Consider the following 23,916-nt stretch of genomic DNA (forward strand, 5'->3'; position numbering starts at 1 on the left):
AATATCTGTGGGATGTTGAATGGGCAGGAAAGTGCATCGCCCTAAATTCCCCTACAGCGTTTCAGCATATTCCGTTCTCTAACTTCTGTCCATTAGTTAATGCTTGTTTGTATTCAAAAGGTTTGTCCGTAGGATGCTTTTAACTGTGTGAACACAGAATAGAGTAATTCATGGAATACTTAAAATGAAACAATGTAAATCCTCTTATCAGCAGTAGTACAGAGCAGGTCTTTGGTGCAGTGGAGCAAAGACTGACATGGGAGGCAGGGGGGTGGTTCTGTGCTGTCCTGCTTTCCACCATCTTCATGACTTGGCAGCTGCGTTGTTCTGGGCCTTGATGTAGCGCTGCATCTGATAGCTGTGTCTGTGCTTATCAGAAAAAATGTTGTCCTTAATGTAACTTTTAAAGATTTCTTATTAGGCAGATGATCTTGTTTAAATTAGAGGTGGTTAACTGAAAGCTTGGGCTGCTCCTTGAAGAACAGGTCATGATAAATACAAAGTATGCTGTCATGTCATTGGCAGAGTAAGAAGTTCAAAAAGATTTTACATGCCAAAAATGATTCTTTGCTTGTTAGAAGTACCATTTGGTTGTCTATCGTATTAGTGTAGAAATACATGATAGAGACTACTCACGTCTGCTCGTCTTTTGCAGGAGCTGCTCACGTGCTGTGAAGAAGGTAAAGGTGAGATTAAGGATGGCCTGGAGGTAATGCTTAGTGTGCCAAAGCGAGCCAATGATGCCATGCACCTCAGCATGCTGGAAGGTAGGATTCAAACTGGCTTTCCAGTTCAGTCATATGCTGTAGATTAACTTTGTGTAATAACTTTCTATATTACTATATGATGAGAAGATCTGAAGAATGTGAACATTTCCTTATCTCTGGGTTTGTATTTTATATACCTTTTATTTGGAGGTATATAAAATGCAAACTTATTTAGGAAAATGAATTGTGACAGACAACTGGTACAGTTTTGTTCATTTTTTAAATGTTCTTTCATCCTGATCTATAGCTCCGCCACTGCAGATTTGAAAAATTTGTAGGCTAACAAAGTTTTCCACTGCTCACCTAAAATGTAGTAGCTGAATGGTCAGATATGATAGCTTCAGCTACCTTTTCCAACCAGTATCCTCAGCTTCTTTATATGAGGCGCATAAGTGTATTAGAGGTGATTTTGCTGATTTATGTATCAAATAATTGTCTCCAAGAAGTTTGTTGTTTTCACATCTGTTTGCTGCCTATTCCATAACAGACTTCTGGTTGAAATGAAATGTATCTTCTGGCAGTAAAATGTCAGCATAAGCCAATTTAGCCTGAGTCTTAGCCAGAACAGCATAATCATGTTCATGGCAGACAGTGGAGGTTGGATGTAATTGCTTCTATGTGCTTAGAACAACTTTCTGCCAAAATCTGTTTTGTAATTGGCATGTTATCATGTATGATGGTGCCATCATATATTTAGTAATAAAAGAGTTTTTCTTTGGCATTTAAATTTTTTGAGATAAAAGCAGAGCTGCCTTACCTTGCAGTTGCTGAATAAAGACTTACAGGTGCTTTTAGTCAATATTTCTTTTCTTCCTCTCTGCCTTCTAGTAGTAAAATGGAGCTTGTAATGGAATTTCCAGTATCGTGCATGTTACTATAAAACTCATCTTGGTTTGACATGTGATCCTTGATCGTGTGAATGCTCAAAATCACCTCTCTTCCCTGATTTTAAACAATAGCGATGTTGGTCGGTTTGCAGGATTGGTTCCAAATGCTTTGTTCAGGAGATGGTGGTAGTATAAATGCTGACCAGCTTTGGTAATAATCTTTTAACACTGGGATTGCAGCTCTGGAGAGTATCCTAATCTTTTACATAAGTTAGTTTTATAACAAATCATGCGTGTATTGTTGAGTTATCCCATGTTAGACAAATATAGTGAGTGAGCACATTTCCTCTTTATGTCTCTGGAGGATTTTGAATGAACATCCTGATGCAACTTGCCTCTGATGCTCTCCATACTGTTGCCCTGTTTAGAACAGTGAGAACTCGTTTTCTTGAGAAGGATGGTGCTCTTGGCAAGCAGTATCTATTTAAAATGTAGTTTAATACCACTCAGAAGCATATGGTAGATTAATTTCTGTTATCCTGCAACTCTAAAGCTGTGTATTAAACTGGGAGAACACTGTGCCACTACAATGGAAGTAAAATTGTCGATATTCCCAATCTCATCTTTACATTATGTCTCAAGATAAGTAATCCAGCTGCTATTTCTTTATTGTGGATCAATGGTGGAGTGACTTAATGGCAGGCTGATCACATGGCAACAGCTCCAAGCTGCCATCTTTTTTCATCCCCTATTGCAACATGTTTGTGTGCTTATTGCATACATGGTAGGGAAGATGTACCACCAGAAAAGGTGGCGTTTGGGAGCTTGCTGATGTCAGAACAACCTGATGTGCTCTCTGTGTCCTTTCAAGTTGCTCACTTTCTACAGTGGCAGAAAGCTTCTAAGAGAAATCATTTTCATCACGGAAGAGGTTACCAGAAGCTGACATAGATAGATCTGTCATTTGTTGGTGAAATACTGCCAGAAGAGTTGATAAACTTCTTAACAGTTGGATCTCTGAATTTAGACGTAGACTTGAGCTACAGTTACATTTAGTATATTGCAATGTTGAAATCAAGTCTTGTTTTTAGTATTGCTTCCTTGGAATCCCATCTTTTGCAAGCTGTATTTGGGGGAGGGGGGGAAATCCTATCACTTAATAAACAGAAGCTGTGCTTTTTAATTTCATTGTATTATCAACTTTTCATGCTGAACCTTTCCTCTCCCTGGGTTTTTAGGCTTTGATGAAAATATAGAATCTCAGGGAGAGCTCATCCTTCAAGAGTCCTTCCAAGTGTGGGACCCAAAAACTCTAATTCGAAAGGGAAGAGAGAGGCACCTTTTCCTTTTTGAGATGTCCTTGGTTTTCAGTAAAGAAGTAAAGGACTCCAGTGGAAGGAGCAAGTACATTTACAAGAGTAAACTGTTCGTAAGTATGGGAGAATAAGTGATCATATTTAGAAAACTGTCTAGATTAGACTGTGACTAAGCTCAGATGATTTAAGTGTGCCTGAAGAACTTGAACAACTATTATAGTGCACTGAAAGAACAGCCTTGGAATGTGTAGACTGAATCTTACAAATTTGTTGCTTTGTCATGCTTTTGAGGAGAAAGAGTAGGCTGAAGGCTACATGTCAATCTTGGTGTGTCAGGACAAAGGAAAATCAGGATTGGGCTGGACTGATTTTGTCTTAATTGTGTGTGTGATTGCTGGTTCTTTAAGGCTTATTTGTATAAAGCAGAAGGATGGAAGGAGTTGACAAGCTGCTTTCATGTTGCTTGTTTACTATTGCTGTCCTAGTAATGTTCATGTTGAGGATTCATTTTGGTGGATATTCTGCACATACTGATCTGGAAAGGCAAGAACTCCTTGTTGCGGAAAAGTTCACTCCAGAATGTCTACTGAGACTAGTAGTCATACAAAAATGTTTTGTAAGTAAAATGATAGCTCTTATGGTCTACTGAAAGGATGTAAAGATGGAAATGTTTTTCTTCCCATTTAAAAAAAATTAAAAAAAAAATCCTCTTTTGCTTTCCTCATCTGTAGCATGTATGCTTTGCAAAATGTGACCCTGGAATTCGTATCCTTACCTTCCTGTCTCATTGATGACTTGGGTGAGAGCCGTATTCACACTCCGTAAATTTAGGTAGCCAAGTGAGAAGACGGTCTCCCATGGCTTGCTCTGCATTTGTCAGAGGCAAGATTAGCTTTTCTGTCAGACAGTTTAGAACAAGTACTTGAAATGACTTTACTTCTCAGAATCATGCTCTAAAAGACATTCTTCTATTGATCCTATCGGGATGTATCACTAAGTCTAGATGGTATAAATACTGAATCTTTTGTCCCTGCTTCAGCTCCTTTTCCTTCGTTCTTTCCCCCTTCCCACCTCTGTGTCCAAACTGGTAAAGCAGGTTGGTTCAAAAACCCTCTTTTTTCCATATCTTACTTTGCATATTCTGGCACTTCATTTCCAAACTTGCTCTCCTTCCTGATATAAGGTAGCTAGCAGGTAACACAGCTGCAGCTGTTCTGTTGATCACAACTTTCTTTGGTGCTCTCAAGAACTTGAAATAAAAAAAACTTCTGGTGTACTGGAGGGTAACGTCAGCTGCCAAGACATTACGTGGGAGGGGAGACAGAGCTGAAAAATCGGTCCTGTAAGCTTGTCATGTCAGTTCTTCTGGCAGGAATTCAGTAATAGTCTTGAAGACTCTCATTGTACCTCACTTTTAAAATACAAGCATTCTTTTTGTCTTCATATTCTATTTGGCAAAATATCCTGTAGTGCAGCTTACTATTATAGCAATTCTTATAGTTTGATCTTTAGAAAAGGCATTCATACAGATGTTGAAAGCATGCGTGTTGATTTGAGCTGAAGATCTTTTTTGCACATTATCCTGTCTCCTACCTCTGGAAGGTGGTTTTACAGAAGTGAGGTGGTCGTCTTTACTTTGGGCATGATGACCATCATGGTTTCCCCAGCGCAGGATACTCAATGGCATGACTTGTATTAGTGGAAGAATGTGTTATTGAGCTCCTTTGGCAAGAGACAAAGTGTCCAAAAGCAAATGCCTAAGGAGGCCTATGGGAACAAGGCAAGCAGGTGTTACTTTGCCAGAATACTCTCCCAGTCACCCGTAACGGGCAGTTCAGGGGCTTCCTCACCTGAACGTGGTTTCTATGCATTCAATAACCCGCAACGGATTTCTCTGCTGTGAGCTTGTCCTTGGACCTCATGCAGACTTTTAGCATTTACAGTGTCCTTTGCAAAGAGTTGTATTGCTCAACTACATATTGGGCACGGGCCAACCTCCCTGTATTGGGTTTTGAACCTGACTCCCTCCCACTAGTTTCACTTGATGCCTACCAGTATTGAAAGGGACAGTGAACAACGTATGGCCGCTTTGCAACTCCTTACTGTACAGACCTCTACTGCATTGTCCCTCAGCTGTCCCTTGTAAAATTAATAATATTCACAAGTGTACCAAGGCTTCTAAATTTACTAGGTTTTAAAAAATAACATTAAAAATTGTACTATCTTGCCCATTCAGACTTTATATTGGGCAGTGCAGTAGGGTATATTTTCTCTGAATTACCTAATGTAATGTTGGATTAAGTATTTTACAAGCTTTTTAACACACATAGGAGTTGCTGGTGAGTCAAGTTTAAAACACATCACGGGCTTTTAAGTATTTCAGTGAAGAAGAGTCCATTTTACCAAAAAGAGATGACAAAGCTGAAAGGGCGAATGTGTTGGGTTGGGGTTTTTTTAGGGAAAAAACCCCAAACAATAAAACAAGTTGGCATCCAAGTGAGACAAGAAAAAAATTACCTTTACTCAGGTACTGTGGATCCAACATCTCTTGCAATGAACTGTGTATGTGCTAATGATGATACGTATGAGGGGAAAAATACACCTTCTAATAATGTAAGGATGCTTAGCAGCTGTCTTTTGGAGTGAGGGTTCATGTAGTTTGAACTATATTTCTTAGTTTGTAATTTTTTTTGGAGCAGAGCCTGTATGAATTGTTCAACTGGAAGCCAACTCACATGATTGAGATGTTGTTGCAGTTGGAAAGTGAAAACATTTTGGATGATAATTAGCTATTAAGGTCTGACATTAGAACATTCCCAAAGACTGATTGTTAGTGTAGTTGTACCACAGAATTCTCCAGGGAAACTGCATTTCTGAATTATTTCATCTGTTTCAGAGGGAAGGAAACACACTAGGAAAGGCTCCTTTGGCAGAAAAGAGTTTTAGAAGATATCAAGAGAATTCTTATCTGAGAGAAAACATAAAAATCAATAAGTAGTGAATGTTCCCTGATGGAAATCAACAAGGAGAGAAGCCAACACTTATTTTTTACCAAGCACCTTTTTTTAGAGTTATAAGCCTTTTATTGTCAAGTCAAAAATGTAAAATAAGCAATTTGGTATTCAGATTATAAATGCTATTGTTTATTGTTACTTTACAGGAAAAACTGTTCAGCTTGCAGTTCTTCCTTTTTTGAAGAAACCCCACCACTACCACCAGAATAAAGGACTCTCTCTAGCATATGAGTTAGCCTTAAGCTTCTAAAAATCTCTTTAAATAGCAGAGCTCAATTATTTAGAATATTAGCATCCCTTTGTGGCTTCTGAGAAAAAAATGCCATGTCGTCCTAACAAATTTTTCTTAATTCCAGACTTCTGAACTGGGTGTCACAGAACATGTAGAAGGAGATCCCTGCAAGTTTGCTCTGTGGGTTGGAAGGACACCAACTTCAGACAACAAAATTGTTCTCAAGGTAAATCTAGCGGATGTGCTTGTACAGTCTATACTAAGTCTTGTTGTTGTTCGTACTTGTTGGGAAAGCAACAAGTGATGACTTTTTCTGCTTTGAGAGGGACAGCTGCTGACAGATAATTTTCCTTTGCGTGTAAAGGATGTGGTATATATCTAACTCACGTGGCTTGACAGCAGAGGGGAGTCTGTGTGGTCTACTGAAGGATTAAACAAACTTGCTTTCACAAATCAGAGTAGGAAGAGATTTGATCCCATGGACTTCTATAGCTTGAAGACCAGCCACTTGCTGACAGAGCAACTGATATGCCACAGATGAATCATGGCATCAGTGTTACATTTCACACTCAAGTCATTGCTGCTTGTTGGTGATGCTGTTTTTCATCGCCCGTATTTTTATGCAGAAATTGAAACACTTCAAAAGATTTTATGTCTTTCTGTGGGCTACAAGTTTTTCTGAAGATACTTGCCTTTGGATGAGAGTGCATGCAATGCCTATAAATCTTGTGTCTGGGGAGGTTACAGGTGTTGGTAGTGTTCTTTGCCTAGCTAGGAGAATGGCTAAATCCATTTTTCCTGTAACTCTGGTATGTAACCTGGGACCTACTGTTTCAACTGGAGAACTTTTTTGTAATACCACAAGCAGCTAACGGGTAATTTGACATATTTTGAGGACTGTGTCAGCTTTGAAACTTTTCTTTTGTATCTCTTAGCTGTGTTGAGCTGTAAAAAAGTTCATCTTCCCATTTACAGGTTAATATACCTGCTATTAAACTTGTTTATGTTTTCACATATATTTTTGGTGATTACTCAATAATGCCACTTAAAAATGGCCACTCAAATTTGTATGTTTTCCTAGTGAATTACAGGCTAAGAAGAGCTCACATTAGTTTTCTGACAGCAGTCAATGAGTGCAAGGAAATGAAGTGTAACATCACTGAATAATACAATTTGTTCAGTTTTAATATTCCCATAATTTCACAGACTGCTTTGCAGCCTGAAATGATCCTCCCAGGGTAAAGCAGTATAAGGGGTTTTGTTTAAGGGCTCTCTACATAAGATCACTTTAAGGTGTTCCTGCTCTCTTCTTTACTTAGAGCATAGGATATTTAGATAACTTGTATGGTATATGAAGCTTTTCAACAATTTTGTTGATTTTTTTTTTTAATTTGTTTGTTTTTGAAGGTTGGAAACTAGCACTTCCTTAGCTCATTCGTATTATAAGTAAATTCCATGAAAACCTAAATAAAAGAATTAACAAAACTTTGTTTGACTTCTTTTCCTAAATGCTTTTGTTTGTAAAAGAAAACAAAGATCTTTTTCCTAATTGTTCATCTGTTCCTGCAACTTTCTCCGTCCATTTAGAATCCCTGGTTATTAAGTATTTATAGTATATTAAATATTTATAATATATTCAAAGCCAGTTATTTCAGCAGACAGCAATTAGGAGAAGTAGGAAGTTATATATAATAATTTTTTTACATCTGCAGTAATGTTTAATAGCATTTCACGTGCAGGGTTAAATTGGATTAAACAATCAGATTACAGATTGGGCAGCTGGATATCAAGTCTTTTCCAGGATATCTCAAAAATATAGATGATATGTTGCAAGCAGTTATTAAAATACAATCCCTAAATTAGCTTTCTACTTCCGGGTGTGTTTCAAAAGTGGGAAGAGTAATACATGAAATGTGCTGTGGAAGTATATGTGTTGCAGTATAAGTTACTTTTGCTTTCAGTGTTAGTAGATTATTATATAAAGTTAGAGTTGACCTAAAATGCAGCATGAGTTTAAAATACCAATGTTCAAGGTGTTATTACTAGAATTCTTTAAGTAAGTCAATCCACCCTGTCTCGCATGAGATGCCTACAGGGCTTTAGCCTTCAAGTTCTGAAAGAGGAATCTGAATCTAAAATAAAATGTTTTTCAAAAGAACAATATTAATAATGTTGAGAAGTGTAAAGTAGTGTTGGTTCCTCTTTGTGTTTATTAACTGACTGTATGTGTGGATCTTCTCAGCTATAATAGTCCATTGTGGGCGTTTTGTTTCTTTTGCATATCAAAGGCATCCAGTATAGAGAATAAACAGGACTGGATCAAACACATCCGGGAAGTGATACAAGAAAGGACCATTCATCTGAAAGGAGCATTGAAGGAGCCGATCCATATCCCCAAAACCGCACCAACAACAAAACAGAAAGGAAGAAGGTAAGTAGTATTTAAAATAATCAGAGATCTCTGGGTACACAACAGCACTCTTTCCTCTGTAGTGTTGAATTTCTAATGACTTTTGGTGAATTGGACAAAAGCAAGAGTCATTTTGGCCAGCTTTATCTTGTAATTAATTTCCAGTTTCCTGCAATACTGAATTTGTTGAGATTTCTGCTCTGAACACTCCCTGACTTGTGTACATTCAGCCGTTAACAGAAGGGATTTGGAACTGCAGTACAGGATAGCTGTACATTTTAGATTTTTACAATTCTGCATGTGTTATTCAGGTCCTTGGTTTCCTTTCATGGAGCTTAAAATGTGTGACTGAGTGTTCTGCTTGCTAGCTTTGGCTAAGTGGCTGTGCAAGTTTCTTGCCACAGTTCTGACTGGTTGGTTGTTGCCTTAATTCTACATGATGGAGACCTTGAGCAAATGAATCTGTTCTCTTAAAGCGTAGAACAAAGTGCTGGATATTTGATTTTTGCATCAGTTAGTTTGTCTGGCTGGTGTCCATTGCCACACTAAGTGCCCCTTCTTTAGAGTTGCAAGTAGGGAGCTAACACGTTACAAACACAGTGCTAATATTGTAATGAAAACTGAATTACTTGCAGAGACGGCGAGGACCTGGACAGTCAGGGAGATGGCAGCAGCCAACCTGATACTATTTCAATTGCCTCACGAACCTCACAGAACACGCTAGACAGCGATAAGGTAAGTTTCCCAGGTGTTGCTCTGTTCTGAGAGCAAATGATTCATCCCTTACTGTGAGATAGTGCCCAAGATTAGTCCTTAGTACCTTCAGAGAGGAGGGGTGGAAATATTCAGTCTCTTAAAAATAGCTGTATGCAATAGAGAAAATATCTTGATACCATGGGGGAGCAGGGGTGATTGTTTAAATCTAAGAGGTCATGAAGGAATTATGCTTGTTCCAAACTGAAATTATTTTGGTCCCCTCTGCAGTTTGTTCAAAGATTTGACCTAGTTTAAAAAGAGTTTTATTTTCCATAAAATTCGATACTCATGCCCAGAATTTTTCTTGATGTCGGTCTCTGCCTTTCTGAAAGCATACCATCTGCTTTTTGTGTTAGCTTGAGGTTGGTGGTTGCCATGCAGTTACTTTTGTGAAGGAAAAATAGTACGCAGTGTTCGTGGGTTAGAGAGTTAGAGTGTTCACTTTCTGCATGAGAGCTGATGGAAATCACCATATTAAAGAGGAGTAACCCACAACACTATCATATGATACTAGTGCTAGTGCTTCCTTTCCTCCATCTCTGCCTATAGATTCTGGCTGCGTTATCCCATAAGGATAACGCAACCAGAGTTTGTCATGGGTGGAAGAAAGATAGGCATCAAGAGTAAAAATTCTTACGAAACTTGTGTGTTAGTTTGGAATTGAAAGAAGATTTCTGGTAAGTGAGAGGTGTTAGGACCTTAGAGGGAGGCAGAGATGATAATAGAAGTTTGTCAAACAGAAGAATTAATAAAAACATAGAAGCTGTGTAGTAAATTGCTTGAAAATGTGGTTAGGGCGTTCTGGCCTATTACCTCATTGGGTAAAATTGTTCTGATGAGCCATTCAAACTACTCAGGTAAATAACCAGTATTTTACAGGGCAGCGAAATGAATAGGCTCTCAGAGTAATATTTTGACCATTCCCATCGTCATCTAAAAGAGAGTTAGTTTTCTGTATTTTTGCATGTCAGTTAAACTCTATGGTTTGATTTTTCCATGTAAAGAAGAAGATGACAGAAGAAGGGAAGTATAAGGTGGTTAGGGTTGCTCTTGTATTTGTCAAAAATAGCCTATGTTTTGACCTTGTGCATTTGTACTGAAGTTGGTCTGTAGTTTTGGCGGTGGTTTCTTCTAAGGATATCTGTGAGAAAAATGGTTGGTTAGAGCAAAAATAAGTCTTTTGATGACTCTTGTTTTGCTATTTTATTCTTTGCATTCTTACTCAGCTATTTAGTGATTTACAAAAATTGCGTTGTGTATACTAGCAAACAGTTTAGTTCATTTTTTGTGCATTCTTAAGAGCAAAAGCTCATGTCTCAAAAGCAAGACATGCTTTCTCTGATTTCCCTGATTGTTGGCTGAGATGTCAAGCTGTGTGCACGCAGCCTGGCTGGATTGTGCTTCAGTTCAAATGGAGGTGATGCAATCCATCCATGCCATGCACAACCATTGCCCCTCTTCAGTTGTTTGTGATGTACTGTTTACTGGGGAATAGCATGGATTGTCTCCTGTTGCTCTTCACAGTAGTATTTCATGCATCATGTGAGAATTGTGAAGAAAGTTGGCCAAGTGAAATGCCCTCAGGATTGTCTTCCAATCTGACATGAGGAGGAGTCTTGCCACCAACCTGTTCAACAGGAGTTATAAGTTAAAAGGAGGAGTGGCACGCTTTTAAATATTTTCCTGACAAATTAAGTTTTAAATTTGGTTAGTGAGCGTAGTGTTGTTTTTAAAGTATTTTTGAGTTCTCATGTTAGTGTATAAAATTTTTGTTAGACTTTTCTTTGACAAGAAAAATAAACTGAGGACTGGGAGACTCACTGGAAGTTACTTGTGCTATGTATTGTATGTCCAAGGAAGGAATGTACTGTTTGTGCACTTTTAAAAAGTGTGTGAATTAGCAGAGTGGCTTTGTTTAATGTTTCTATTATATGTTTTGGTTTGTTAATTACATTAAGAAAGGAAAATTTTTCATCTGTTTAAAAATAGAAAATAAAAATTATTAAGGAACAGGCAGAAGGCCAGTGAAATCTGTAGGATATCTTAACACTCTTGCTGAATCTGAAGTAATCTCTCACTTTATATGTTGAAAATTCATTAGCTGCAGTCCATTTGGGGTTTAAAATTGACTCTGTTTTCTCAGCCTAGAAGCTTGAAGTATGTATGAATGTCTTCCAGAGAAGGAGTAAAACAGTTTTATGGATTTTAGGTGCTGTTGATGTGGTTAGCCAGATGGAGCAGTATAACTCCTCGATTGAATATGGAGCATGTCCCAAACTGAGCTGGGATTCCAAATTGAGAAACATTAAAAATACCAAGTGATTTAAAATAGTGTTGATTAAGTGGTAAAAATGGTTAGCACTGTATTACTTATTATGGTGTTGCTGAACATTTTTCTGTTCACATGTATCCACTATTGTGATTAAGAAAAGACAACAAATACCAAACATGTCATACTAATCAACAACCAAGTAAAACTGTTCTTTTGTTTTCACCAATTATACGTTCAGACAGTTGATTCTTTTAAAATAAATGTTTTGGTTAGAAGTGCTAAGCTGTTAAACAGGGATAATATTAAGAATGAAATCCTTTATCCAAAACTCAGTACTCTTTCTGACCCCCTCAGAGATATACTTTGAAAGAGCTAAAAATCCTTAGCCTTGGTAGTAAGTGGTTGAGTATTGTCCAGATGAGCTTCTTTCCTTGCATCCTGTTTTCTGACATAACTGGAAATGCCTTAACAAGAGAGAATAACTTCATGATCAGCTTTTTTCTTCTCCACCCTGGCTTTTTGGGCTAGAATTGTAACTTCTGATTGTTGGCTCCAGTGTTGCGTGTTGCTTTTCAGTAATGACTGGGAGGATGCAATAGACCGTATGTTTATAAAGCTGACATCCTTCCCAGCTTCATGTCATCTGAAAACTATATTGGAAGGCGGAATTAGAATTCAGAATCATCTTGGCAAATGGGAGAAATTAATTGGCAAAATACCATGCAATTTAATAGGAACACGTTTGAGCTAATGTGAATAGATGGAAATAGTTAACTACTAATGAAAACAGTGAGAGTATTGAACAGTTTTTGAGAAGATGATCTAGAAGCTATAGAGGCTCAAAAGCTGCTTATTATTTTAAGTGTGATGCAGTTGCGGGGGGAGGGAGGGAAGCAGCCCTATATTGGCTTGTAGAAATAGGATGCTGAGCTGCAGGACACAGAGTCCTCATTCTTTACTCAGCATTCGTAAGGTTAGGTACTGCATCCAGTTTTGAGTACAGAATTTTAGCAAATTAGTGGTCCATTGGAAGAGTTCCAGGGGAAAGAAGAGAAAAAAAAAGACGGATTAGATGTCTACCGAACATAACTTACAAGGCAAGATAAAGAGTTGGGACTAATGAGCCTAAAGAAAAAAGGCAGGAGGAAGAACTTCAGGTCCTCAAGTATGTAAAAAGCTACTTCACGGTTACAGAATAGTCTTTTACCCATATTTTCAGTGGATGGGATGAGATCAAAGGACTTACCTTTAATAAAAGATTGCAATAATATATTTTTTTATGGCTATGAATATGTGAAGCCCTAGAGCAGAGTAATTGTGAAGGCTGGGGAATCTCCATAACAGGAGATCTTTGAGAACAGTTTGGGCAAATGTTAATCATGATTCACATAGATGTAGTTGATCATGCTCTAGAGGAAGAGAAGGAAGTGGACTAGGTAACTTCAGATCCCTTTCCAGCCAGTTTTTAATATCATGGGATGTATCTTCATATTGCAAGACATGCTAAATACATCCATAGCACTGACCCATCCTGAAATATTGGAAGGTATAATGGAGTCCAGAGTGAAATATAAAGTTTTTTGAGAGGGAGATTTCTACTCCATCAAAGCATCTCAGTTTTCTGAATGAGTGCTCTTATTGTACCCTTCTCAGTAAATATTTTGCCCTTCACCTTTCGCAGCATTCCTTCCATTCACCTTCTGTAGCTGTGTAGCCAGCATTTTAGGTGGCTAACAAATAAAAGAGATGACACTTGGCCCATTCATTCCACCTTTCAACAGTTCCTAGCCTCAGAGCTCGATCTGATTTTAACGTCATCTTTTGAACTTGATCCAATGCATAGGAAATGAAATGGGGAGGCTGAAGGAAACAATGTAGGTCTGATAATTCTTTTCATGCTTCTATTAAGTGAGCTGGTAGAAACGTGAAATAATCCAAACTACTATTTTGGTAGCTGAGAAGATGACAGGCTTTTAGAAGAGGAGCTGTCATAGGATGTTACCCTAAATAGCAGGAATCATGCTAGCTGCTGTGGGTGGTCAGTGGAGCAATATTTTATTTTTAAGAAATTGTCTTTTGTGCCCAGCTGGTAACACTTTGTACTGCTGTCTATGTGAAGTTGTATTTCATTCTCATGCTGCTTTAAGCTTGTGTGTAGTACTTTGGAAAACAGAAAAAGGACTGAAGCAGCAGGAGACAACCAAGTATATAGTTCTGCCAGCTGAGACTGCAGAAGAGAAAAGGCTCCCATCAGTAGAAAAAATGCTAGTAAAAAACCAGACAGGGCTTTGAGTATACGCCTGTTTTCAGAGTCGGAAACCAAGTCTGGGCAGCTACGTGGTCAACGCAAAATACTCTTTATTTGAGACGGAACTTTTGTGTGTCTCCCATTTCTTTTCTCCCACAGTGCACTTGTTTCCATTTTAAAAGGGGATTAAAGATTTTCATGCTTGAAATAATTGAAAAATCTTATTAGCTGCTCTCTTTCCTTTCCCTTCTTCTTAATGTAAAATTACCATGGGACAGTAAATCTAATTTGCAGTCCTGAGAGGAGGTTATATGGCCTGATATAAAGGCTGTTGTACATGGCAAAACTCTTGTCAGTGGTGGTCTTCCCAGATACTAGTGGCAGATGAACTCTTGGTGTGGTGTCTCTGACTTCAGCACACCTATGCTAAGAATGTATTCAGCCAGTGAGTGTGTGTTATGGTTTTATTTTTTTTCTCTCTACAAACGACAGTGATTAAAAGGCCCCAGAGAGATGAACATAGATGGTTAACATTAATTTCAGCAACAGCAAGACACTGTGTCCCATGATAAGCTGTTTAATTAAACCTTGCGCCTTTTTTAATCTGCAGTTCTATTTCTGTCTGGCTTTTGTTTCTCATCTCGTCTCTTGTCTCTCCAGTTTCCATGTCTCAGACATAGCCTCATTTATTTTTATCATGCACGATTAATTCAGTTTACATAAAGGGTTTCTTGAGGAGGATGGATAAAGTATATAAAGCCCTTGTTCAGCCTAAATTTGGATTTAGATGGTTTGTAACTCTTTTCCCTTCAGTGCAAGTCAGTCTCCCGGTTCTGCTGTGCCTCTTGCGCTTCCCTCCAGCTAGCCTAGAGAGCCTTGCCAAAGCTGTCCAACAACAGCTGTTGAGCAATGCACTTAATCACAGACACTCCTTGCTGTCCAACTGCATTTAATTAGTGCGAAAGATGAAACTGCTTTCAGAAACGAGCGATGAAACAAAGAGGAAAGCAGTGTTTCCTAACTATTACTGTTGCGGGGAGAAAGAAGGGTTGTTATCCCAAAGGAGGGGAAAATTGGTAAATGCTTTTTTGGTCAGTTCTCCATAATGACGTAGATGGGTGTTGGGTAGAGAACATCATTGTTTTCGGTGTGTTAGGCAGTAGTGAAGTCCTGCACTAAGTTGCATCTAACAGCATTAGTGCATGTTTGAGGATGGTGTGGAACTAACAATTGTGTGCGGGAAGTGTGACTGAATATTGAATTTCAGTGGAATACTGACCAGCTAGGCTATCCGATTCCCACACAATCTGAAAGACTAGGATTTTTTCGTACTTTAGTATTTTCTGACATAGCCACTGACAGCCTTTGTTTACTTTTTCCTTTAGCTTAATACTATATAAAATACTTAGTGAACATAAAGTCTGAGATCTTACCTTTTTTGTTGTTTTGTTTATTTATTAGGGAAAGGAGAAGAAAGAACATCTATAGTAAAGCCAAAAACATGTGGCCATTGCACCGGTCACAAAGTATATTTTAATCTCTATTTGTACGAAGTGAAGGGGAAGGAAAGCAAGCAGAGCACCAAAGCTATGTTCCTGTAGGTATTTAGGAGAAAATACAAAGACTAGATGCAGTTTCTGGAAAGTGTCAACTTGTTACTGTCTTGGTGCTTGCACTGATTGGGATATGGACTCTCCTGAAAAAAATTCAGTCTGCATTGGACACCTTGTGAAGTCATACTTCATCAGCTTTTTTGTTAGTCCCCGTCAGGCATACAGATGGTTTCAATTGTTTCTGAGTTTGTCTGAAGAAGGCTGTAACATAAATCAATACCAGAAAACAAGGGAAAGCTCTTTACTTTTTCCCCTTTGGCATAGTTTTGCATGGACTAAAAACTAATATAATATGGAGAAAGAGTGTAAGGGAACAGGAAACTTTTTAATGAGGGAGGAGGTAGCATGTTTTGAAGATGTACACACACACCCACCCCCCACCCACCCACCCCTGTAATTTGGGTATTGGGTCTGTCTGGAGAGATGTAGTAGAAGCAATGTGATTAATTTTTAGCCTGGATCTAAATGGCTGCAACCTGATTTATCTTCCTTAAACACTGTATGTATGAGGGTTTTCTGCCCTTCTTGGCCCCTGCATTCCCTCAAGAAAACTTTTTCTTCTTTGTATGCACACACAAGCAAGGGTAGTTGGTGAGATTAGCAGGCAGATACCATGGGAAAGCTCTGGAGTTACGGCAGACCATCTGCTAGGAGTTATGTCCTGTCGTTCGTTGCAGACTTGAGGAAGAGAAGGTTGGAATTAGCCTTTGAGTCTTACTGGCGTTTTGCTGGTTTTGTCGTTTGCTCTAAAATTCTTGCTTGATAACAAGTACCGTTATCCTAGAAAAGTTTCTATCTGGTGCTTCAGTTGCAGGCTTGTAATGAAAACTAAGTAACAATGCAGTCTCTTACCTCCTTTTCCTGAAGCTCATGGGATGTAGCTGGTAGCCATATAAGAGCCTAAATGTAATAGTCAAAAATGACATGGCAGGAACTGTGCAGTATGTTAGTGTAGCACATGCTTCTATATTTGCTGCAGTTGGAACTCTCGCAGGGTATTTGTCCTCCTTTTGTCAGCATAGAGCATTGCAGGATTACCTCACTGAGTTGAAGGAGTTTACTAGCTTGGTCCAAAATTACTGAATTCACAGAAGTTGCATACCAGCTGAGATCTGATATGAATGTTGCACTGAAACAGCCTGAGCTATAGAAATAAATACTCACACACGAAAAGCTGAAGTAGCCTGGAACGCCATTGCCGCATGGAAGGAGAAGGAATTCCCAGGCTGTTTGCTTAAGCTGGATGGGTGCTCTGGTGCTGAGCAATCTTGGGAACTTTGCAAAGTTCTGATAATGATTTTCATTTCACATCAAAGCAAATGAAACAAAGAGAGGAAACTTAAGCTTAGGCAAAGTAATTCTAATGAAGTGTTTCGAAGAGGGGGAGGAAAACCTTAGGTTTGCGTGCTTTTAATTCAAGTTTGTGTGGTTTTATTTGGGGAATCAGCAAAAATGTGAAAGTTGCAACCCCATGTGGATTTTCTATCAAATATTTAAGTATTTGGGAATCTTATGTGAAGAACTTTATGCTGATTTTTATAATTATGTATGGTGTGTCCTGGATGATTTTGTGACCTGTGTATGTAAACTGTGAGTGGGGTGGAAATAAGGTGGTAAGCTTATTCGAAAAAGGTCCCTCTTTCTGCCTTGAATTTGCAAGATGACAAAGTTCATGAGTGACTGTATTTAGTAATATCTGGCTTTTTGCTGCCAATTATAACCCATAAAATATATTTTGAAGAGACTGCTACATCAGCTTTCAGAGTAAGGAGCAGTCTAGCAAGAAAAACTGCTTAAATCCTCCGCCCAGCATTGTCACAACCAGTGTGCTTTGAACATAGGCAGAGACAAGCAGAGTTAGAAATCTGTTCTAAAACGCCAGAACTGCCTGATTTTGAAATGATCTCTTCTTGATGTGGAAAGCCCCAGAAGCTTGCTATCTCATCCAAAATACGAATCCTGCCAGGAATCCTAAATAGGTGGTAACGGTGCGTGACGGATGGTTTGATAACAAGCATTCATCTGGCTTCTCCTCCTTGTTTTTCTCCTCACAGTTGTCTGGTGGGTGCGAGCTGACAGTGGTAATCCACGACTTCACCGCCTGCAACAGTAATGAGCTGACAATCCGCCGTGGGCAGACAGTGGAGGTCCTGGAAAGGCCCCATGACAAGCCCGACTGGTGTCTGGTTCGAACCACAGATCGGTCCCCAGCTGCAGAAGGCCTGGTCCCCTGCGGATCCCTCTGCATCGCTCACTCTCGCAGTAGTATGGAGATGGAGGGGATTTTTAACCATAAAGGTAAGAAATGATGGAAGCGAAGTCTAGTCGTCAGCAGTGCGAGTTTTGGGTAAAGGGGAGTACTGTGCAAATGGGAACTTCGGTGTTCTTGTGCTGTTTTGGTTTCTAGTTTTTAATTAGATAAAACACAATGCTTTTAGCAACCTGCAGCCATGCTGTCTATTCCAAAATAAGCAGTCGTCAATTCTCAGTGTTAAGTGAAAATGTAGCTGAAGACAGGGAAGAGATTTAAGCAAATTATGTCTTGGTGAACAGAGTTATATATCATGTTCGATCAAGCTGCAGTGATAGGAAAATCTATACCTGTCGTGTGCTGAAAGGGGGGAGGGAAGAAAATCTCCAGCATGCATTATCAATGGTTCCTGAGAAACCCTGCAGTAAGAAGTCATGACAACATCAGGCTCAGCGATGGAAAAGGTAAATACACGCTTCCATATGCCCTGGCACAGGAATTGGCTATTTGGACTTCTGTATTTTACTTAACTGAGTTTTCCAGAGTAGCAGTGGCACACTCATCCCTTTCTCCCAGAGCATCTCTGAAATTTTACTTTTTCAGATGCATGAAAGAATGTGCCCCTGAAGGGTGCAAGAAAAATCTGATAATTTTTTGAAAGTTTTTAAGGTTTTGGTGTGCTGTAGTCCTTTGGCTCCTTAAACTCCCCAGGCTCACAGGGTAGTTTGTTATTAGAGAAAATGCTTGCTTGCTTCATTTGAAAATAATTGAGTTTGCAACCTGTGAACAGAAAGCAATGTGAATTAAAAAAAACCCACCAGAAAAACAGTTCATTAGAAGGTGTTTCATCCCATGCTGGGGGAAAAGATGCATTTCAAAAAGTTTGTTATTGCAAGTAACAAGATTAGCAGGAAAGCGGTGTTGGGGAAAACTTGTTTTCCAAAACACAAAATTCTGGTTTTGGAGAGTTTTTCATAAATATAACCACAAATTTTTCAATTATTCAGTCCATTCCAGCTATCACATTACAATTTTTCCCAGTTTTTTCAGACGCTGTATAAATATGCTTGCCTAAAAGAGGGGAGAGTTTGTGTTTCTTACATTAGCAGCATGCACAGCAGGGACTTCCTGAATGCAGGGTGATTGGGGTGGGGGGGAGTCTGAAGTATTGAGCTGTATAGTTGGAATACTTTTTCATCCTCTTGTGTCCTATAACAATTTGGATAGAGAAAGTTTGCAGTTGTTCTAATGATAAAATTGGAAAATGTAGCTAGATATCACTGAAACATTTCTTCCTTTGTCTAAGGGGTGAAATCATGGAAATGTCAACAGGGGTTTTTTTGTTTTGTTTTGTTTTGTTTTTTTAACAATACTCACAGAATTGATAAATCCAATTTCCTTGGGAGCTAGGGCACTTCACCTTTGAATGCAGAGAATTTTATTAGGAGAGGCAGATTGTACTGGACAGTATATGTTATATGAAGAACATTGAGCCTGTCAGACTCCCGAGGGAGGGCGCATGCTGGTTTTGTCTTTGAGAGGTTACTTTTATTAATCAAACCAGTGGACATAACCTGTATTGCTTTTTTTCCTTCAGTGTTTTTTGGGGGATAAATGGGGCAGAGCACTGTAAAGTTACTTTAGTTTCCGTTCGACATGTTGCTTTGAAATAAAGAGCATTAATTAATTGTATTAATCATGGAGACTGAAGAAGAGGAGAAGGCCATTGCTAGAATGAGCGTGATTTGCAGGGTTGAATGCAGCCTCAGAAGTGACTTCTGTCCCTGCCTCTGTCACAGGCTTCCTGTGGGGTGTTATGGCATGCCATCTAAACCCCAGCTGATAAGAAGCAGCTGCTAATTGTTTATTCCCACATTACTGGTTGTCAGGCTTTAGGAGCTGGATGATTTGTAAACTTTCCAGTGCATGTGACTGTGGCTGAAGTCAGTGTGAACTGTCTTGAACATGCAAACTATTATATAATGTTAAGTAATCTGCGGAGGGGAAAAAAAGGCAAAAAACCAAACAGCTTTAGACTGGGTACTTGAAACCACTGGATACGTTTGACTTTGGTCTCTACCTCAACTTTCTGTTGCTTGAAAGAGCTTGATAGTGTTCATTTCACAGAGGGATTACAAAAATTAAGCAAAATTAGTGGAGTGCTTTGATTTTATTTTTCCCCCCATAGTGAAAAGTACCTCAGACAATCCCACAAAGCAATTATTCATTCTGAAGTGCTGCATTTGATTAAAGATCTTTAAATAAGGCGTTGGGGAATATGCTAATCAGAAGAATGGAAAAACAATTAATGATCTTCTCAGAATTGTTCACTGTGGGCATTGATTGAGGTATGAATTCCTAAAAAACAAAACAAAAAACACAACCCGCATAACAAAGAACAAGTGAATGACTTACATAATTTAAGGCAGTCCATGTACTTGGGTGGACAACTTTTAAATGTTGTATTTCCTAGATTTCTAGTGCTTGATTCTGCAAATTCAGTCTTTTTCATACAGATTTTTTTCTTTTTTTGACCATAATTCAGTAAAACTTTCAGAGCTTTTGAATGGTTCAACAAATTAGGATATTGCCCTCTGGAGTTTTTAGGTCTGAAAATACACGTCATATGTCAGGCTTGCAGTGTGAGCATCAGGTCTGAGTAATTCTGTACAATTCATGGGCTAAGCCATGTGCAGTAGACACGAGTCTGGAATTCGTGCATGTCTGGCATCGCAAGCTGTTGTGAGAGGCTCAGGGAGAGAGAGGCTTTATGTAATTCCAAGGAAAAAGGGAGGTGATCACCATCAGAAGCGGTGGGGGTGGCTGCTTGGATGTTGAGTGCTTAGCCTATACAACTGGCTTGTTGAAGCGAAGAGTTTTGCACTCCTTTCAGTATCTATGGACGCTACATTTTTGATCTTTTCAACAGTGTTTATCAATACTGTTTGCCAACTAAACAAGTTGGAAAGCCACGGCATATCAGAGGTGAAGTGAGCTTCAAAGTTTTGAAATGGCAAACCTCTTCTAATTTACAGCTGGTTCTTAAGCTGTGTAAAACCACATTCATCACTGAGTACAGAAATGTTGGGTGATATTTAATGTCTTAAGCAATCTGAAATGATTATCCAAAGTAGAGTAACAGGAAAGATTATTAAAGCAGAAAGTATGTTCAATGAAGCCTAGTTCTGACATTTGATCTTGGTCGTTCTTTGTTCCCATATTATCTCTCACCCATGAAAGGTAACGTTGTTTTATTCTCGTGTTAGAAGACGGCCCCAAAAATGACCCTCATGACTTGCCTACAAGTGTAGGTGTTACCTGTCCTCTAAGAATGTGTATTGCTTTAAATATCTAATCAGTATCAATGGGTTAAAAAAAAAAATAAATGCATTTACAGTATCTTCAATCTCTAAATTTTTATAGTAGTTATGATAAACATTTTGTTAAGAGTATGGGGGAAGAATTACACGGAAAAAAGACATTCACTAGGTGGGTAGTCATTTAGGGGGAGGGTTGATTGCAGGTTCCAGACCTCTTGCTCGGTCTGCTGGATATCAAATCTATTTTTGTAAGCTATTTGGGTCATTTAATCAATTTGACGTGCAGTTTATAGATGAGTACATTTAAAAAAATCTAAATCCCTTTTATAATGGGGAAAAAAGACAAGTGGGTAGTGAAAAGGTTGAATAACAGTTGGTGCACTCTACAAAAAATAAATTACTAGCTTTGGAAGAACATGTTTTTCACAAGTAATACATAAGGCAACGATTTTTTTTGCAATAATTCCCCACATGTTATTGGGCGTGGGGGAGAAAGAATGTTCCTGTTGTTTTATTTGGTGCTTCTCTCTTTTTTAAAAAGGGTTTCTTTTCATTCTGTGGTACATCCTTGTTATATGTGCAGTTCTCTTTCCTTTGTTTGCAGGGCATTTACACAGCCACAGAGCTTTGGATAAAGGGCAGGGGACAGGATTCAGTATAATGAAATTGAACTTGTAAGCTCAGAAAAATTGGCAGGTATTTAAAATTGTTTGTGAATATCTTGCCTGTTTAGATCACAAGTTCACTGTCTTTTCCAACTTTATGAGTACTTCTGAAGTCTGAAGAATTTGTCCATCATATCCCTTCTGTAGATGCTACTGTTCAGAGAGTACAAAGGCTACAACAAGCCTTCGCTCATGAGGCTTACATTTACATGTCGTCTTTATAAGTTATGGGGTTTTTTTGGGACCATGTCTAACTGCCAATTCATGTTACTATCTGTTTGGTTCAACACTTGGCCACAGAGATCTTCTGTTTACCTGGAGGTACAATGGCTACCTGTTTTACATGTTCTAATAATCCAGGTATCTGTATAGGTTTGTTCAGATCTGAAAGGTAGGTGATGTCTTAGTAACATGGTGACATACCACGCACCACTGCCATACTGAATACTGGCTTTTGATTTTACCCTTGGGATACTGTCCTGACTGGTACCATAAAAAGAAAAATGTTATTTCAGCAGTCTTCCTCTTCCCCCGCCCCCCCCCTAATATATCTCAAAGAATCTACCATAGTAAGGAGGATCAAACGGCTGATGCTTTCCAAGAGAAAGGTTGACAAATTTCTTTGAAGACCTGTGTAGTAAGCCCTTTTCTACACCTGCAAGATGGGAAGGAGTGGTGTAGGGCAGGTGTTGCAGGTGTCAGAGCTCTTCTTGAATTGGTATGGGGACTTCCTGTTCAGGAATTAAGAAAAAGGAAAAATTGCACGGATGAACTAGAGATACTTTTCCAGAAAAGAGAGTTATTTTATAGTTGGGGCCACAGAATGGGATAAAACAGAGTCTTGAATTTGTTACATTAAGTAAGCTTGCTCTCGCATAACTGGAGACCTTCTACTCACAATATTAATTTTAGATGAAAGAGGAAGGGGAGAGAGTAAAGGTAAAACATCTCGCGTATGAGCGAGAGCTTTGAAAGTTACGTCACGTCCAAATACTGTTACGTAGGAAGAGGAAGCTCTGCATAGCAGCAGCAGCAGCAGAACTTGATAAAGTAAAATGGGAATCCAGTTTGAATAATTGAAGAATGACTCCCTGTTTGTAGTGGAAGAAAAGAAGGATGACTTGGGCAGCAATTGTTTGCTTACAAGCAGAGGGAGGTGGTAGAAAGGGAAGATTTGCTGTTTTGAGACTGCAAGCAAGCGAAGCACGGGCCATGTGTAAGGAAAAAGGATCCCCACCCGTGGCTCAGAGCCAAAGCGCTGCCTGTGAGACTGTCAGACAGCATTTGCAGCTGCAGGAAATGAGTTACAGCCCAGGCCAGCAGGGAAAGCAACTCCTAACAATGAGTAGGTAGGGTACTTGCTTTGCCTTGGGGCCACGTGGCAAGAGGTGGGGACTGTAGTTTCCAGGGCACCGTACAGAAAGGGATCTGCTTCTGCTACACAGCCGGACGCAATCACATGCAGAAAGTGGTAGCGAGGAATATGTTGTACAAGACACTAAATGTTAATCTAAAAATTCTGTTTCTTGATGAATCAATTACCTCCTCATAAAATTTCCAAATAACAGGCTGCCCATCCAGATAACCAGCTGATAGAGAGCCTTATGAGGAGCTCATGGGAGGCAAAGCCGAGCAGTCAGTTGGATTTCACACTGCTCCTCTAAACTAGCAAAAAATTGTAAAAACCGTGCTGCAGTGTCAGTTCAACTTCTTTATCAGGCAGACTTGAGCTTGAACAGAGGTGCAGGCATTTTAATAGCTAAAGTTCAACTTCACAATTATCAGTTGTTTTGAAAGTCTAATAAATCATAAGTTTCCATGTAATCACAAATATTTTGCCAAAAAGCATTACTAGTCTAATAGCGGCAAAGATAGTTTGAATTTAGGTTTTGTGTGTGTGTGTGGTTTTTCAAACATGTTCTCATGCTTTAGTCCAGGTAAATAAAATAGCTGCAGTATAAAGTAAAACAAGAATTCTCTATCCTGACTTTCCCACATTGTGGTTTTAGTTGAGTTTGCAGTTAAAAACATGGTTTGAGCATAAGTAAACTTAAATAAAATGTCAGCAATTGATTGTGGTCCATGAGATCATAGTCTTTGCATTGAGCTTTATAGCCAAACTATATCAGATGGTCAGAGTTAATAGCAAAATTCCAATTCAGCCTTGAATAAACAGTAAAGTCTGTATGAATTGCTTCCTTGGCATTGTGCGGTCCTAAACTAGA

General features: G+C 38.9%; 1 protein-coding gene across 1 annotated transcript in view; it reads left to right on the plus strand.

The window, feature by feature from the left end:
* Nucleotides 1-23,916, plus strand: part of TRIO (trio Rho guanine nucleotide exchange factor) — a 263,091-nt gene that overhangs the window by 175,833 nt on the left and 63,342 nt on the right. Inside the window, 6 exon segments of the mRNA XM_050890693.1 lie at nucleotides 656-767; nucleotides 2,833-3,023; nucleotides 6,281-6,382; nucleotides 8,445-8,587; nucleotides 9,202-9,301; nucleotides 17,510-17,753. Coding sequence (XP_050746650.1) covers nucleotides 656-767; nucleotides 2,833-3,023; nucleotides 6,281-6,382; nucleotides 8,445-8,587; nucleotides 9,202-9,301; nucleotides 17,510-17,753 — 892 coding nt within the window.

The sequence above is a fragment of the Gymnogyps californianus genome, chromosome 2 (assembly GCF_018139145.2).
Source record: "Gymnogyps californianus isolate 813 chromosome 2, ASM1813914v2, whole genome shotgun sequence".
Taxonomy (NCBI): domain Eukaryota; kingdom Metazoa; phylum Chordata; class Aves; order Accipitriformes; family Cathartidae; genus Gymnogyps; species Gymnogyps californianus.